This window comes from Nansenia antarctica, assembly GCF_963989245.1.
Source record: "Nansenia antarctica genome assembly, chromosome: 9".
Classification (NCBI taxonomy): Eukaryota; Metazoa; Chordata; class Actinopteri; order Argentiniformes; family Microstomatidae; genus Nansenia; species Nansenia antarctica.
The window spans coordinates 9766380-9783820 of record NC_137679.1 but is presented as its reverse complement, the minus strand read 5'-3'; the positions used below and the strand labels follow the sequence as shown (position 1 = coordinate 9783820).

Genomic DNA, 17441 nt, shown 5'->3' with positions numbered 1-17441 from the left:
CGGTCTCTTTTTCTGTTACTACTAGTTTATTGTCGTCCTCTCCCGGGATCTTCTCCAGACTGGAATCTCCTGTGTTCTTATCTTTACTGTCTGCTGTAGTGTTTTTGTGTTCTGTGTGTTCTGGATGTTTACCGCCCACACCTCCTCCCTTGGTCCCTGTTGTATTGTCTGGGTCTTTATCTGGCTGTTTTTCGACGTCTTTGTCTTTGTCTGTTTCGGTCTTTTTTTCCACGTCTTTTCCTTTCTCTTTCTCTTTCTCTTTCTCTTTCTCTGGTTCAGCGAGTGTGTTATTCACTGGAAGAAAAAAACAAAGGAACAGAAAACCGTTGAGAATGTTTTTTTACACAGTGGATCGTTTCTGACAAACCCCAGGTGTTTACACGGTCTGCCATAACTCATTACATTCTGTTCTGCTCAGGTTCGTTGTCAGACATGAGCGGCAACGTCTACCGATTCGTTCTGAGGTAAACACTAACAAACAAAGAGTTTCCCACAGAGACTCCAAAACTACAATTCCCAACATGCCACAACCAAAATGGGGTATACCTTTGCCACATGTGGGAAGAATTCCACTCCAGGTATTATTGGGCAGGCAGGTTCTCTGGGGGGTCCCACTCAGCTTGTATGGCCGGTAGCACAAATACTGCAGGGCGATGATGACGTCGTTGGGCCCGAACACTAGGAAGTGGTCCCCGTGCTGCGGCTTGGGCGGGATGGCACAGAACCTCTCCACTGGCACTGGTGAGGAACGCAGACACAAGGTAAAAGGCTCAGTAAAGCTGAACCTTAGGCTGCACACATACAGCAGTGTAAATTACCATCAGCCGTGCAGCTCATGATATACAGTGCCTAGCCAATTATGTACACACGTTTTGAGGAATTGATGTTGTAAAAGGAAAGATTTTCAAAGGTCAAGTAGCACAAGGGGTGAGAGGGGCCAAGTAAGTAATTAAGTAAGTAATTAAAACGTTATTTCTATAGCGCCCTTCACAACACGGATGCACAGGGTGCTTTACATCAAAGATAAGGGATAAAATTGGTGAAAAGAGAAGTGCAATCAAACATCGTCAAAAGGGATTAAAAACAAAACGGAGGAAGGAACACCCCAAAGGGACAACATAAACACAACATAAACAGGAACATAAGATGTCTATGGGTGACTAACGGTCTGCCTAAACAGATGAGTTTTAATTGCTCTTTAAAAATCTCAATTTATATATACCACTAAAAATTGCCATTGTATGACATAATATGCTACCATTTGCACTTTACTGTATAGATTGCTGTAAATACTGCTGTAAATACTGCTACTTATCACTGCAATATAATTGCTTTTTGTTGCACTTCTGGTTAGACGCACAATAATTCCGTTGCATTGTCTTGTACTATGTAATGACAATAAAGTGAATATAATCTAATCTAATCTAAATGGTTAGGCAAAAAGTCACTTTATTGTCCCATCACTGGGAAATTTGTATTGGGCTTACACCCCACAGCAGCCAACAAAGAGCAACAGACAATACGGAATGTTAACACACAAACAGAAGGCAGCCCTGATTAAAACAAGAGTGGAAATAAAACGAGCAAGATATGTTCACATTCATCTGGTGCAGTTTAAAAGTTTAACAGAAACAGGAATAAAATAATTTTAAAATCTATTTAGTCTAGCGCGGGGGACTCTGAACCTCCTCCCAGAGGGCAGCAGTTCATACTCTGCATGTAGGACATGGGAGGGATTCATGAGAATTCTATTAGCCTGTCTGAGAGTAGCCTGTTCGAAGATAGACTGCAGGGATGAGTGGTCTTTCACCCCTATGATCTTCCATGCAGTCTGTATCAGTCGGACCAGTTTGGACCTTAGTTTTACAGATAGGTTACCAAACCAAGATGTAATGCCGTATCTGATGAGACTCTGTACGGTTAGGGTTAGGGTGAGTTCTGAGGGAGCGGCTCTCAGATCAGGGGGGAGGCCAAGGGGCCTTTCTCTCTCTCCCTCTGTAGTTCTCTTACCACACTTTGGGGCTGGGGCGCTCCAGGATCCATCCCGGAGACAGTTGGAAGTGCGGATCCCCCTCAGCTCGAACCCAGGGTCACAGTGGAACACCACACGAGCCCCTGAGTGATGGAACACGCCCTCTGTACGTCCATGGGTGGGCACTGGGGGTCTACGGCATCCCACCACTGAGGATACATGCACACACACACACACACAGACACACACACGCACGCACACAAACGCACACACACACGAACGCACACACACACGAACGCACACACACACACACACACACACACACACACACACACACAGTGACATTACTCAGGGATCACATCTAGCTCAAAACAAAGCTACATTAACTACCACATATACAGCTTCCACTCTACCAACACAAAACACCACAAACCGACATACCATCACCAGCTACCACGACCTTTCTAATGAGGTCAACGTTCTTTGGCATTATCGCACCTCCTTTTGAACAAGGCAGTTATGGCCTCGGGGGCGTTCAGAAACAAATTCACAGCTCATGAACTCATTATACCTCTTCATAATTACCTCTATGACATGCTATAACATTATAAATAGAGCCTTCAATCTTACTGCCTCATTAATCTATTTCACCAGCCATGGAAAAAGTGTGAACAGGCGTCGCGAGGCAACGTTAACACATGGCCCGTAACTGAGGAATAAATAGAAAACGTGCAGTAAAAAATCAAACTGTTCAATTTTCCACTGCAGTAAAGTATTTTTATGATGTGGGTAGCATGGAGGCTTGGGTTGGTACGGTGGTGGAATGGAATAGTGTGTGTAATTGCTCAGACAATACCCCAACTGGGATGGAGAGACCTCAATTCATAAATAACACTCATCATGTTCGAAATTGCCATTGCCATTTCTGGTCCAGAATGGAGCAAAACACCATTCCGGTACCACCACACACACACACACACACACACACACACACACACACAGACACACACACACACACACACACACACACACAGACACACACACACACACACAGCAATCTGGTGCTATTTGCTGGGCTCTAGGTGTGATTTCAGCATCACTCCTTCATATGCAGGCAGAGGTGACACATGTGATTTATTACAGCTTGGTTTATTCCGCCGCTACGGCTGTAGAAAGCGCGTAATTAATTCTGGAACTGGTAACTGCTGCCGGGAGAGAGAGAGAGAGAGGGGCTTTCTAGAACGCACTAGAATACACCCTGGATATGATACCACTGCTATAAACACAGTGATGAGCCAGGGCTATGAAACAAGTTACCATGATCACACTGTGTTGAGCTGCTGTTGTTATTGTTTTAATCACACACACGCACGCACGCACGCACGCACGCACGCACGCACGCACGCACGCACGCACGCACGCACGCACGCACGCACGCACACACACACACACACACACACACACACACACAAACACACACACTCTCACACACACACACACACGCACACACAGGTATCATATTTATGCTATGGTACCCCCCAGTGTGACACATCTTGGTGTGTGTGTGTGTGTGTGTGTGTGAGTGTGTGTGTGTCTCATGGTCTTGGTGTGGTGATGTTGGAGCAGAGTAGCACAGGGTCAGAGCCATGCCTCTCACTCTGTCTGTGGTTAAAGAGCAGTGTGGTCCAAAATCCTTAAAGGGAACCCTCCCTATAATCACTGTACTCTCACTCTTCCAACATTTCCACCCTTAGGCCTAAGTCACGCAAAGGATGGGGAATTCGGTTGGATGACTGGACGTGCATGACCCGTTGCGTAACATCGAAAAACAAAAGCAAAACGAGAAAAAACGAGCAAAGCGAGAGCCAGTAACTGCCCGCACCCTTGTCCTCCCATGATTCCAAGTGTCCGTCTGCCCTAGCCCTAGTCCCTAAGTGACTCTCCAAACATTGTCATGAGTCAGAGGTAATTAGGTCGGAATGCTAACACAGGAAGTTGAATTCACTATTTGCCTGATGTCAACACATGGAAACAATGTTTGAACACTCCTAGTCCAATCAGGACAGACATATAGTTGTTATATCTTATCTTGGTAGATGCCCTTTTTAAGCTATGGTTCATATTTAATGACAGGTAAATTGTTTCCGACCCGAAATGTAAGTCTGAACGCCAAGTACGCCCTTTAGCCCCTCTAATAGCCGCCCTGGGTAAATTACATTTGGGAGAAAAATGTGCAAATGTGTTTCTATAAGAAATGATATGTTACTGTTATCCTAAACCTATTCCACAAACGAGCTGCCCGGCCTTCCTCATGGGAATATTGAACGTACAGAGTGTACTACGGAATGGAATTCCGCCTCTTCTCCCATGATTTTTATGGGCATCTCCATTGGAAAAGGCTGGCTCACATTATAGAGGTAGGTTTGTTTCACCATTAGTTTTTATAGACTCAAATTTAGCCCTGCAAAAAAGAAAGGAACAAGGCTCCTGGCCATGCTGTTTTTTTTACTGGGGGCCTGGGGAGGTGTAGTGGGTCCTGAAACACAGGCCAGCATCCAGACACCCGTAAATAACCTGCCTTGTGGTTGAGCTGTGGACAGAGGTCTCTCCAGCCATTTAGGACCCTCTGGGAGGGAGGCCCCCCCACAGGGAGGTAAGACTCTGGCAGGGTGTTAGCAGGTGACTGCCCATATAAAAGGGGGTTAGTAAGGTGATGGGGCAGTACCTTAACACTAGGATGGCGGTGCCTTTTTTACCTACTATAAGAGCCGCCTCTTATAATGTAAGGATACTGGGGTGGTAGAACGCACATATCTAGGAAAAGTCATGAAAGGAGGGTCCTGAAATTTGATCGAGTGCAAAGAAATGACCCCATCCATGGCTGTTCTAGTGTTAAGGAACCCAGGAGAAATCACTGCTGAATACGTTCTACAAAACCTGCCCCCAAATTAAAATCTAAACAAAACAAGGCGGAATCAAAGCAACATTGGAATGTTGTTTATCTTTCTTTGTTTATCTTTATTTCTGAAATGTCATGTGACATTAGCTTGTGAAAGCGGGAATACGTTTTCAACAACGTTGACATTTATTGACATTTTTCAGAATAAAAGTCGGGGAAAATTTTGATTGGATGCCGACTTGTTGCCACTTTCACCAGCTGCTGTCACATATAATTTCTCTCTCACTCCGTCCCCCCTTTTTTCGTACACACTCACGCCTTCCGTCTTAATCACTCTTTAGCTCCATGATTTTTACAATCCATAAACTCAAATTTGGAGGTACAGTTTCATGAAGTCATATGTTTGTCAGGTGGTCATTTTGATTTATAGTCCATCTGTCAAACCCACACACATTTTTTCCCTAGCAGCTGATTGGACTTTGCCAAAAGAATGAGATGACTAGTAAGGGAAGGCAGCTGGTCTGGAAACCTTCCGCACCACATATTCTTCCCATGATGGTGACTCACCAAATGTCTGGTCTAACAGGACTTATTTTGGTAATGGCAAATGTGATGTTTTGGTTGAGAATGAAGTAAAACACTGCATTGATGTTGAAACGTTGGCTGTCTCAATTGGGAATGTTGTTGTGAGAGAGAAAACACACACTGTTGCTAACTTCTCCAAAGTGGTCCTAAAGAGACAGTGTGACTGACCAGAAACTGAGGGAGACATTGATTATGTACAGGCTCGGTGAGCACAGCCTGGCAGTAGAAACAGGTTGCCACTGCCAGACAGATGGCACCGATGAGCTCCTCCTCAATGCTGACCATTTGTTATAACCGCCTAGCACTTTTGGACATAAGAGTCCAACTCTCAACTGTGACTTTTCTAACCCGGAAATCTGCTGTCAGCTACAGCAGGACACGCTAATCTTTGGAACGATGATTTACAAAATGACTTCTCACATTTTGTAAATCATCATGATTTTACTTCACGGCATTATGATTTTTTTTCAATCGTGTAACGTATGCCTGGAATTACTTTCCAATGGCACTTGCAACGTCATGGTTTTCACAGAGACTTGCTTTGACCCATGGATTACCTGACTCACCCATTTTCAACCTGAGGGATTTTCCATTCGGTCGGTTGGATCGGACAAAGGACTCAGAGGAAGATCAGAGGGGGGAGGGGTATGATCAACGACTCCTCTGATATGGAGATACTCTCATCCTCTTGTTCAGCCGACCTTGAACATCTGGTGATCAAAATGCCGTCCCTTTCACCTACCTAGGGAGTTCTCAACTGCGATCATTATAGCTGTGTCGTGAGCTTAGAATTATAAGGTTCTATCTCCGTCTAGGGTAGTTCAGAGATATTGAGCGTCAAAGTTTTTACATTCCATTATGTTTTGTGAGATGGAACCTTTGTATTTTATTAATTACTAACTCAAAAATGTCACCATTTTAAAAAATAACACCACACGGGCATTAATAAACACCTAATGGATCAGATTATGTAAAAAACTAAATTTTGACAAAAATGGAGATAGAACCTTATAATTCTAACGTCACGGTGTATAATCCACTCCAGGCCGACACCACTCTGGCACTGAGGGAACTGTCCAGGACTATCAACATGATGTATAGATGACGTATCGATGTATACACAGACTCAGTCATCGGTTTCATCACAAAGGGCATAGACAACGTTGTTCCTCCCTGTATCAACATTTTCCCAACCAGAAACCACCGTTTTAAAACGGTCCGCACAATGTTAAAAGCATGAACCACCCCATTTAACTCTGGGGTAAACGGGGTATATGGAGTGCAAGAAAACCTTCTATGACCCTCCAGAAATCCATCACCATCAGAGATGGCAAAAAAGACAGTACAGGGGCAAAGTGGTTCGCATTATCACGGGCTCCGAAACACAACACATGTGGAGTGGATTTACTATCCTTTACGGAATATAAAGGGGAAATCCAGCTGTGTAATGCACACCCATGCCTCCCTTCCAGATGAGCTCAATACCTACTTCCTGCTCGATGTGAGGCCAACAACCCAGAGTCTGCTCTGAGGGGTCCTGCAGCTCCTGATGACCGTCTATTTTCATTTTCTGTGGCCGACATAATTGCCTCGTAATTGCATCGTTCTTTAACAACGGTGAATATTGTTAAAGCATCCGACCCAGACGGCAATGCGCTAACCAACTTGCACACGACTTTACAGACGTTCTTCAACCTCCCTGTGCCAGTCTGTAGTCCTCGCCTGTTTTCAGACCACCTTTGTTGCCGAGTGCCCCCCCAAAAATCCAAGGTAACCTGCCTAAATGACTATCACCTCATCATGAAGTGCTTTGAGAGGCTAGTCAAGGTCCACATCACCTCCACATGACTGTAGCTGACACACTGGACCCAGTCCGATTGACATACATACCGCCCCAAACAGATCCACAGACAGCACAATTGCCATTGCACTGCACACTGCTTCATCTCACCTGGCCACAAGGAACACCTATGTGAGAATGCTGAATTAATTGACGACAGTTCAGCGTTTAACACTATTGTTCCCTCCAAGCTAGTCACCAAGCTCAGAGAGACCCTGAGACTAAACATCTGGATCAGGTCGTGAGAAATAGGCAGCAACACTTCCTCCACGCTGCGGTAGAGGTGTTCCCTGTGAGGGTAATAATATGTTCATACAGTAAACTGATTGTAAATGTATGATGACTCACCGTTCTCACACCTTTTCCCCGTATAGCCAGCCAAACAGGCACAGTAGTAGGAGTAGGAGGTGTCCAAGATACAGGTACCATCGTGCAGACAAGGGGAAGAGCTGCATGCTGCCAAACACAGGGAAGGAAGCAAAGTTGGGCACTGGGACACAACAATGGGCTACACGAGTGCATACTGTATGCTTTCTTGTGGATTGATCTGCTGGAACTGTTTTGAAAAGTTAACCGACGTTCATGTGAATTTGTGTGCATGATGCTTATCGAAATGTTTCTCTCTTTTTTGGGGGGCCTGACTGCAATAGGCTTGCGGGTTGCTGTATTCCTGGTAAAAAAAGTGAATAAGTATCAAAAAAGTGAATAAGTATAAAAAAAAGTGAATAAGTATCAAGAAAGTGAATAAGGTGCCCCGCGGTGGTGTAGCGGTCTAAGCACTGGCCACTAGTGCATGCTGCCCACCGGGGACTGGGTTCGAATCCCAGCTCGCCAGACCCGGATATGGCTGGGGCACACACGGGGAGCGGCATATTGGGCGGCCGCTCCCGAGGGCGGTAGGAGTATTTCCGGACAAGGATCCGTCGCGCAACAGCGCTCCCGGGGTGCCGGAATAACAGGTGCTGGGCTCGAGGAGCCAGTCAGCTAGTCTGCCTGGCGGCCTCTTCTGGGACTGCCGGCCACGGGGTCGTGCGGCGGATCCTTCGCAATAGGCAGGGGATAATTGGATGCTAGGTTGGGTTCAATTGGCTACCAAATTGGGTGAAAAAGGGATAAAATCTGAAAAAAAAAAAAAAACAAAAGTGAATAAGTATCAAAGGAGGTTAAGTTGTTTGTGAGTGTTTTCCCGTACGAAGCTGCCAAACGGCGATCCCTTCAGCTACATACTTGGTATGCTTGGTAACGGGCCATGTTGGAGAAAGTGAGGGAGAGTGCTCTGCTTAGATAGTTTGAAGTTATCACCACAGGTACTATATTAGCTACCTACCCGAACTCTCCTGGAAAGTGGCAAAGAAGCCGTCAAAGTTCTTGTAGCCGTCGGACACGAACAGAACATGAAGAGAGTTGCCGGAGCTCTGGATCGGGGCAGGCCTGTCGTTCCCGCAGAACCGTCCAATCACCTGAGAGTTGATGCTGTCACCGTCTCGCACTTCCACGTAGTCATAGCGACACGAGTGGTCAAACTCCAGGCTCAGCATCATGAACCTGAGGGGGAGGAGGGAGTGCAGGAAGTGACATTATGTAGAAGCCGATACATATTTATAATACATGAGCTTAGAATGATATGGTTCTATCTCCGTTTAGGGTAGTTCAGAGATATTGAGCGTCAAAGTTTTTACATTCCATTATGTTTTGTGAGATGGAACCTTTGTATTTTATTAATTACTAACTCAAAAATGTCAACATTTTAAAAATAACACCACACAGGCATTAATGCACACCTAATGGATCAGATTATGTAAAAAAAGTAACTTTTGACAAAAATGATGATAGAACCTTATAATTCTAACGTCACGAATAGTCTAAGATATTTCAGTTCGCACCCCTAGATGATGTCATCAACATTCGTTTTTCAAAGAAGCTTTGCTTTAAAGTTTAAAGTTAAGGTTCCTTTAGCAGGTTTTCCACCTGCTGTGGACCATAGCATCAGTCTAGCATCAACAGCTACAAATATACTGTACATGCTCACTCATACATCCTCAAGTATCACAAACCAAGGAGAAGAAGCAGTCAACTACGGTGAGTAACCCAATACAAGATCAATATGACGTGTATACGTGAATACGGCCTGACTGACGAAAAGGAAAGAGAAGGGCCGTAACACTATACACAACATTACTATGTTACTGTATGTAACAGAGGTGGATAGTTGGCAAGTTGAAAGGCAATTTGCCTCAGTAATGCCACTCTGAGATCTGAGGTATACCAACTTATAGAGGGTGAGGTGAGTGGTTATGTCAAAGTGGTAGTGATGGTTGACTCTTGAGTGTGGAAGGATGGCAGCTAGGGATTGCCACACCCAGGTAAGTGTTAAATTGGAAACGCAGAGATTTGTCTCACTTTCTAAAAGGACTTCAACAACGTTAGATAAAGTACCTGTCATGACATTTAAAAGGCCGACATGTACAGTAGCCAATTGACACCTACAGTATGCCAGCAGAGTACGGTATTCCCTTCAGCCATTCTTCTGTTTAGTTGAGCCAGAAAGCGTTCGTTGAGGTAGCCAACCTCCATTTTCCATATCAAACATATTTTTTTTACAGGTTTCTCACTGGGCTAAAAATGAATCTGAAGTAAATATGCTCTAAACTCCTTGTTATTGCACCTTGTTTCCCCTACTGTGTCAGGAAAGAATGTTCTCTTGTGTTCCTAACAGATCCCTCTTTCCCTGGATCGTGAGAGGGGAGTGCATGGTGTTTCCTGGCAGAGGCGCCCTCGGCTGGCACCATCACACACACCCATAGTTTTATGATGAAGGCGAGTGCTGAAGAGCATTCGGGGCTATTGAACACGTTAATGGACCCGGCCGAGCGAGGCCGGCGCCACTTCTTTTAAACCGAGGTGATAATTGAGCGTTTAATTTCCTGCCACTTGGTGGAGATTCAAATGGATGTAGATATGATTTATTTTTAAATCAAGGCAACAATAGTCTTTTTTTTCTCTTTTCTGGAATCCAGATGCAAATTTTTTTATGCTTTCCTTGCCTGCAAAATACATCGATGCAAAAAAAAAAAAAAGATGGACAAATTCAAGAAAGAACGTTGTCGGCTGATGATCGTAGCTGTGTCTAGAACAAACGATTTGAAAGCTAATGGGACAATTGCAACATGAGTTTATATGAAAAATGGTTTGTTTTAACAAGGACAGATGTTTGAGTGAGTTCATTCATAGAAACATAGAAAACACATGCTAATACGTAGATCTAATAAAAACAGGATAAGTGATAAGGCGGGTGATGTCAGTCGACCAGGAGAGGTGGTAGAGTGGAGTGAACGGGCAGGTGTTTGGGGGGGCTGACCATTGCTTGCATGTAGGAAGGGGCTATTAGGAGGAAAGACTGGCATCTTATTGTTCACACCTAGTAACCACTCCGCAGTCGAGTGCCGGGCCAGCGAGGGGAGAGCTTGGCAGGAGAAACTGAAAGAGGCTGTGTTGCAAGTCTATAAAGAGGAGACTACAATTCTGTGAAGTTTCTCTGAGGCGATGTTGGAGTAAGTGCAGTCAGAATCCTATCTATCTGAAAGAGCACTGTTAGCCTGTGCTGCGGTAGCAAAGTGGAGGACGGAGAACCGTAGAAGCTGTTGGCCTATGAGAACAACTCATAGGCCAATAAAGAACGATGATTTATCACCTAAACATGAAAAATAATCTGAACCAACACGGTCATCCAGAAACTAGAGGTCATGTGTGGCTTCGGGGGCTTGATTTAACAAGAGTTCAAGTGAATTTGGATAATGGGTGAGACGCACATATTGAAATATTATATCATCTCCATTTACAAGTGCTTAGTGGTGGAAAAGCTGTGTGAGGGATCCCAGCTGGATATAGGGAGGATACAGGGAGGGTGAGGGACAGAGAACACGGATTTGGAAGCGTATGTGTGACTTTTTTACTCAACAAGAGGAAAAAAGAAAGAAGAATCTCTTTTGGCTCTAACAGAATTGGACTGTTTCAGTTGATTTAAAACCTTTGTTCTGCATTTAAAGGGGAAGAATGTCTGTGTTACCTCATATTTCTCAGCTGGTGTAGGCATGGCACCAAGTCCCCTGGTATCTCGTTGGCAGAGAGGACCAGAGCTACTGACAACAACCATGAGTATCATTGGCGTGCAACGATAGTGAAGCGTGTAACTCAATGAGTATGTTGTTTTTGTAGAGTGAGAGTCATCATTACTGGGTATAAATGAGAGTGATGTTGCCAGGGGAGTGAGTAATAAATACAAGATGACCCAGCCAGAAAGTTTTTTTGTACTGTTCGGTTGATGCCAAAATGAATAACTTTTCATTTGTCCATTCTATGAGCACAGCAAACATGAAGAGAGCTGCTAACACTATTATATTTACGGTCTCTGGCTATGTATGTCGTAAAAGGACATGAAAAAAGTGATGAAGGTCATATTATTTCTTCACGTTAGAGGTGATTCATCAATCTCTGTTTTGTCGATAGTGCATGTAACTGAAACCCGAAGCTGGACCAGAAACGGTGGTTTTCTGCCGTGCTTGCGGATACATTTGACATCGGAGGAGGGGTTTGGCCTTGCTCTCTGAGACTGTCACGGTTGTGAAGTTTAACATTGAGCTTTATGTGTAAGGGAAAAATGCTGTCATCATTATTGTGTACCGGTACATTGTATATTGTTTATTTCAATGCCACAAACCTATTATTGTACATACCATGCATACAGCCTGATTGCAGTTCAATGTGGCTTTTTTTTTATTATTGTGACAGCCCTCATTATGCTTGCCTGTAAAAATGTTAGTGTAATGTCAAAAATAATAGAGACTGAACGTTTCACATGATTGTAAATTACTTTTCGGGAGAGCAGGGGTGCTTTACCAAACAATGGTTTTGGTCCATGACATACCTCACGTGGCATGTCCATGACAGCCAATCACGTGGCAGCAACTCAATGCATTTAGGCATGTAGACATGGTCATGCTGAAGTTCAAACCAAGCATTAGAGTGGGGAAGAAAGGTGATTTAACCCCTTACCATTCCTGTATAATTAGCCTAAAACGCCTATCCAATCTATAACCAAAGTAAATTGAAAGCTGTTCTTGAACCATTTGGAGTAAATGCATGGTGTTGGTCTCCTTTTTCAGTGTCGTTGAAAATCAATGACACACTCGCTAGTCAACTAACACAGCTTGTTTTGTGAGCCTGCTAACAACGTAAAGTAGTGTTATAGTTAACTAGGTAGCCGTGGGGGATTACTCACCAAATCCATTGCGTTGCAGTATTTTGGCTTGACTAGCGAGTTTCTGTTGTGATTTTCAACAACATTGAAATGTATGTCTGTGTTTCAAAATAAAAGTCTGAACACTTTGATTTTTTGCCGTCCGACTCGCAGCCCAAATGACCAGACCTGTCACATATATGAAAAAATATGACCGTTGTTGTTGGCAGAGCACTTTTGTGGTCCTCACGGATGATGTAGCATGCATCAACCGTGGCGGACTCAGAGGGGGGGGCAGGGGGATCGACCGCCCCTCCTGGTGCCCCTGCGGTTGAAAAACGTCTCTCTTAAGTGCCCTTTTGAGTGGCAAAAATGCCCCTTTGAGTGGCGAAAATGAGAGGACGTGCCCTATTGGTGCCCCTCCAATGGTCTAAACATGACCATGTGCCCCCACAGTTGAAAAACGTTGCACTTAAGTGCCCTTTTGAGTGGCAAAAATTTGAGGATGTGCCCTATTGGTTGCCCTTCCAATGGTCTAAACTTGACCATGTGCACTGGTTCCGTGTTGTGCAGTAGGTGCCCTTTTTTTCTTTTCGCCCCTGCCCTTCAAACAGCCTGAGTCCGCCACTGGCTCACAAGTACTCACCTGAAGTCGATGGTGAACGGGCGGTCCACCTGTATGGTCCACTCACAGCGGGCGTTGATGGGGTAGGCCTCCAGAACCAGGTGGCCCTGGCGTTTGTGGATCACTCCTCCACACTCTGCAAAGAGGAAAACATTACAGGTGCAATCCATTATGCAATGGAAGTTTTAGCCATTTGCCAGTTGCCATTTAATTCCTAGTTTGTATCATATGACATCATACTGTGTAATGACTACAGTTGCCATGGAGGGCCTACAAGCCCAGTAATGACATTGAAGTTACACAGAAGGTGATATAATAGGGAGATGATGTAAATGCTACGTGGTAGTAAAAGTGTTTCCATCTCGAACCATAGACAAGCAACATTTCAGGAGGGTGAGGGGAGGTAAATGTGATTGTGGGATGTTTTTTTTTTATGGTTAATATTTTTGATTGAATTTCACATGGAGACATGTACACAAAAGGACATCAGAACAATTAGTGTCCGTAGGGGAAGGTTATGAATGAATGAATGAATGAATGATGAATGAATGGTCTTTATTGTCATTGCTATAGTACAGGTACCAAACAACGAAATTTAGGAGGGGTGGCTCCCCTGGTGTTAGGAAAGAAAAAAAAAACTTTAAAAAAACACAAGAAGGGAAGGAGCTGGTTTACATAAATAAAGGCTATTATTGTCCCAGGTATGAGTAGAAAACTAGTTGCACTTCCTTATATGCAGTACATTGTCCCTAAACAATAACAGAGCATGTTTATGCATGTTTGTTTTTAAACAAACTAACAAACAAAAAACACAAACAAAAGAAAAAAAACAAAAAAACAGGCCAGGGGGGGGCATGTCACATATTAGAAATAAAACAGAAAAGAAAATGACACAACAAATGCCACAGATAACCTAATCTCCAGGGGGGGGGGGGTTACCCCCATCGGAGACAACATCCAAGTCTTATCCTAGACACAGCGGCAGCGGCAATTGTGGGATAGTTAAAATAAACAAAATAAAAAACTCTTGGCCTGGGGACAAGACTCGCAAATACATGTCAGGTTTGTATCATTGATGAAACTGCCTTTCTTCCCTGTGCCCCACAGCACTGGATTTGCATATCGCAAAAAGCTACACTGTATGCAAATATGACATATCAAACGATTCCAGGATGTTCCACTAAACAGTATGTTGACTTGCCATACCTCCAGGGCCCCCCCCCCACACACACACATACTTAAAACACAGTTGTCCCAGATGCAAACATCTCAGCCATGGTTACTGATTGGTATGTGTTAGGTACAGTACAGTTTGAGTTTATACTGTAGACTCAGACATGGGGTTGGGGGGGGGGGTTATGTGGACAGATGGGAGGACGTGGGAGATGTGTACTCACTCAAGCAGTCACCACCAGACCAGCCGGGTCGACATTCAGCACAGTACTTCCCCCGGACGAAGAAGTCATCCCTCGGACCCCACGTTCCGTTGTTGCAGCGCTTGCAGTTCTCAAATATGCTGCAACCTGAGAATGAAAAGAGAGGGGAGGAGGGAGAGGGAGGAGGGAGGAGGGAGAGGGAGGAGGGAGAGGGAGAAGGAGAGGGAGAGAGAGAGAGAGGGAGAGAGAGAGAGAGGGAGAGGGAGAGAGAGAGAGTGAGAGAGAGAGAGAGGGAGTGAGAGAGAGAGGGAGAGAAGGGAGAGAGAGAGAGAGGGAGAGAAGGGAGAGAGAGGGAGAGGGAGAGAAGGGAGAGAGAGAGAGGAAGTAGCACAGTATGAGAAGTGACTGAACTCTGTCTGAAACCCTTCTCAAGAAGTGCGATACATTCAGTCTCAATGTTGTTTCGACTCTTTACAAAGAGTTTGCCTCGTCCCCCCTCTCACCCGACCCCTCCTCACCGACCCCTCCTCACCCCCCTACTGTGCTCCCTCCTGTAGCTCTTCACATCAGACCTGTTAAAGTCATCAGGCTCCTCTTCCACTAGTGACAGAACAGAATAAACACATTTCTGCTTCCTGAAATAGAAATGTTTAGGAAAACACACCACCCCTAAAGGTTTTTGGAGTTGGAGAGAGGATGGGTTTTCACTTTGGGGTCGTTCTGTGGACTTCCTGAAGACCGAGGTGGAGACAGCAGGGCTATGCGCCGTATGAAATGTATCAATATCAATGGAAACATCATATGTCTTTCTCATGACTCCTCTTGTGTCTGTACAACATCATGGTGGAGACATAGTCAGGTTAGGGACGGACAGTGCGGGATTTACAAGTGTCGACCTTTTAAAAAGTACATTCTTAGGGATTTTACTGTAAAAGTGAACCTTCCAGGTATGTTATAGACCATGAACATCTGTTATTCCTATAATTCAAAATGTGAGGACAGGCAAGCTGTGAAAAAAACATTTTGAAACTTGTATCTCCAGGTGGCTGTGTGTGTGTGTGTGTGTGTGTGTGTGTGTGTGTGTGTGTGTGTGTGTGTGTGTGTGTGTGTGTGTGTGCGTGCGTCTGTGTGTGAGCATGTATGTGGGTGCAGCCCAACACAGAGCAACATATACACACACACACACACACACAAACACACACACACACACACACACACACACACACACACACACACACACGTCATTCTGTGAGTCAAAGATCCAGCTGAGATCCTTCCACTCACTGTGTTTCAACGAAAGCCTGCCAACAACTGTCCAGGAAGAGGGCTCTCATGTGAAGTTGGACCAGACAACTGCATATTTTCATGAATGAAAAACACACTACAAAGTCAAAGAGGTTCTAGTTGATAGATAATGCACTTAGTCCACCAGGCAGGTACGTGGCAGACAGGTCAGAGAGACCCAGATCCACAGATGGAGGTGTGCTTCCAAAGGTTGACTAGAGAGCCAAAATGGAGATGAGTTTCCCAGGTTTCCCACACACCAGAGCCAATACCGAGGTGTCTTTCACTGTTTTCACAGTTCTAACTAAGTACTAACATGTGAGCCAACTTAATCATGCAAAAGAATATTGCCATGGTCCACGTATTCAACACCAAGAACCAACCAGGAAGATATAATCCAACTGGTTTACAGAGAAACAGATCCATAATGGAGGTAGGTGTCTCTCAGGTGCATCAGATTCCTGTTGTGTCCACACATAGGGGTAATTGGGATACTCTGGGTTTGATTGCTGGTTACTATGGCGATGCATGTATGATCGATTTGCTCTGTGATTGTGATGTGAAGCCTAAGTGATAGGTGCCTATTATATCTGTGATGTATTGCTCCTGTCTGGTTGTTGATACTCAGTAAAGAACACGGCTATGCTACGGTGTGTTGTGTGCTTCTTACCCCAAACATAACAATTACCAGAGCCAACATGGAGGTGTGGACTAGAAGAGTAGAAGTAAGTCTTACCTGGGTGTATGATGCAGGGGTGTAAAGGCCAATGCACACGGCGTAAAATGTTGTCACACGACAACATTCGATTCTCAATTCACACCAATGAATGAATGAATGTGAATGGAGAATCGAATGTTGTCGTGCGATAATATCGCATCGCACGCCGTGTGCATTGTCTCATTGGGTCTCATTCAAAACAATGGAATCGAATTCGGCGGTGCGACAAAATCGCACGCCGTGTGCATTGGCCTTAAGGGTAAGTCTTACCTGGGTGGATGATGCAGGGGTGTAAGTAAGGGTAAGTCTTACCTGGGTGGATGATACAGGGGTGTAAGTAAGGGTAAGTCTTACCTGGGTGGATGATACAGGGGTGTAAGGGTAAGTCTTACCTGGGTGGATGATACAGGGGTGTAAGGGTAAGTCTTACCTGGGTGGATGATGCAGGGGTCGCATTCGTTGACGGCGTTGCGGCAGCAGGGCACGGCGTAGCCGACGGGGGTCCCCTGGAGGGGACACTTACAGCGGATGACGTCGTACTCACAGCAGCCCCGGCACATGGCGTTCCACTCAGGACCCGGGCAGTGGTTGTACAGGTATCTGTAGTCTGGGGGGTAAAAAAAAAACAGCCAGGTTAGCCTGGAGGTAGCATTCAGAGCTATGTGCCAAATAGGCCTAAAGGTAAGCCTTTGAAGGTAGCATTCATAGTTATTAATTAATTGTTTTTTAATTAATTTTGCCATTTAGCAGACGCTTTTAATCCAAAGCGATTTACAATTACGAATTACAGGGACATTCCCCCTGGAGTAACTGAGGGCTAAGTGCCTTACCCAAGGGCACACTAGTAGTGGTGTGGTTTCAGGCGGGATTTGAACTCACAACCTTCCGATCACAAGTCCAACTCAC

At 44.8% G+C, this 17441-nt stretch overlaps 1 protein-coding gene across 1 annotated transcript in view; it reads right to left on the bottom strand.

The window, feature by feature from the left end:
- Nucleotides 1-17441, bottom strand: part of pamr1b (peptidase domain containing associated with muscle regeneration 1b) — a gene marked incomplete at its 3' end in the record, with an annotated part of 49000 nt that overhangs the window by 4751 nt on the left and 26808 nt on the right. The window contains exons 2-9 of the mRNA XM_080539194.1: nt 16966-17142; nt 14555-14680; nt 13179-13293; nt 8624-8841; nt 7645-7752; nt 2011-2181; nt 547-738; nt 133-294 (exon numbers count right to left, since the gene is read on the bottom strand). Of these exons, the coding sequence (XP_080395320.1) occupies nt 133-294; nt 547-738; nt 2011-2181; nt 7645-7752; nt 8624-8841; nt 13179-13293; nt 14555-14680; nt 16966-17095 (1222 nt within the window). The 5' untranslated portion in view covers nt 17096-17142. The remainder of the gene's footprint in view (nt 1-132; nt 295-546; nt 739-2010; nt 2182-7644; nt 7753-8623; nt 8842-13178; nt 13294-14554; nt 14681-16965; nt 17143-17441) is intronic.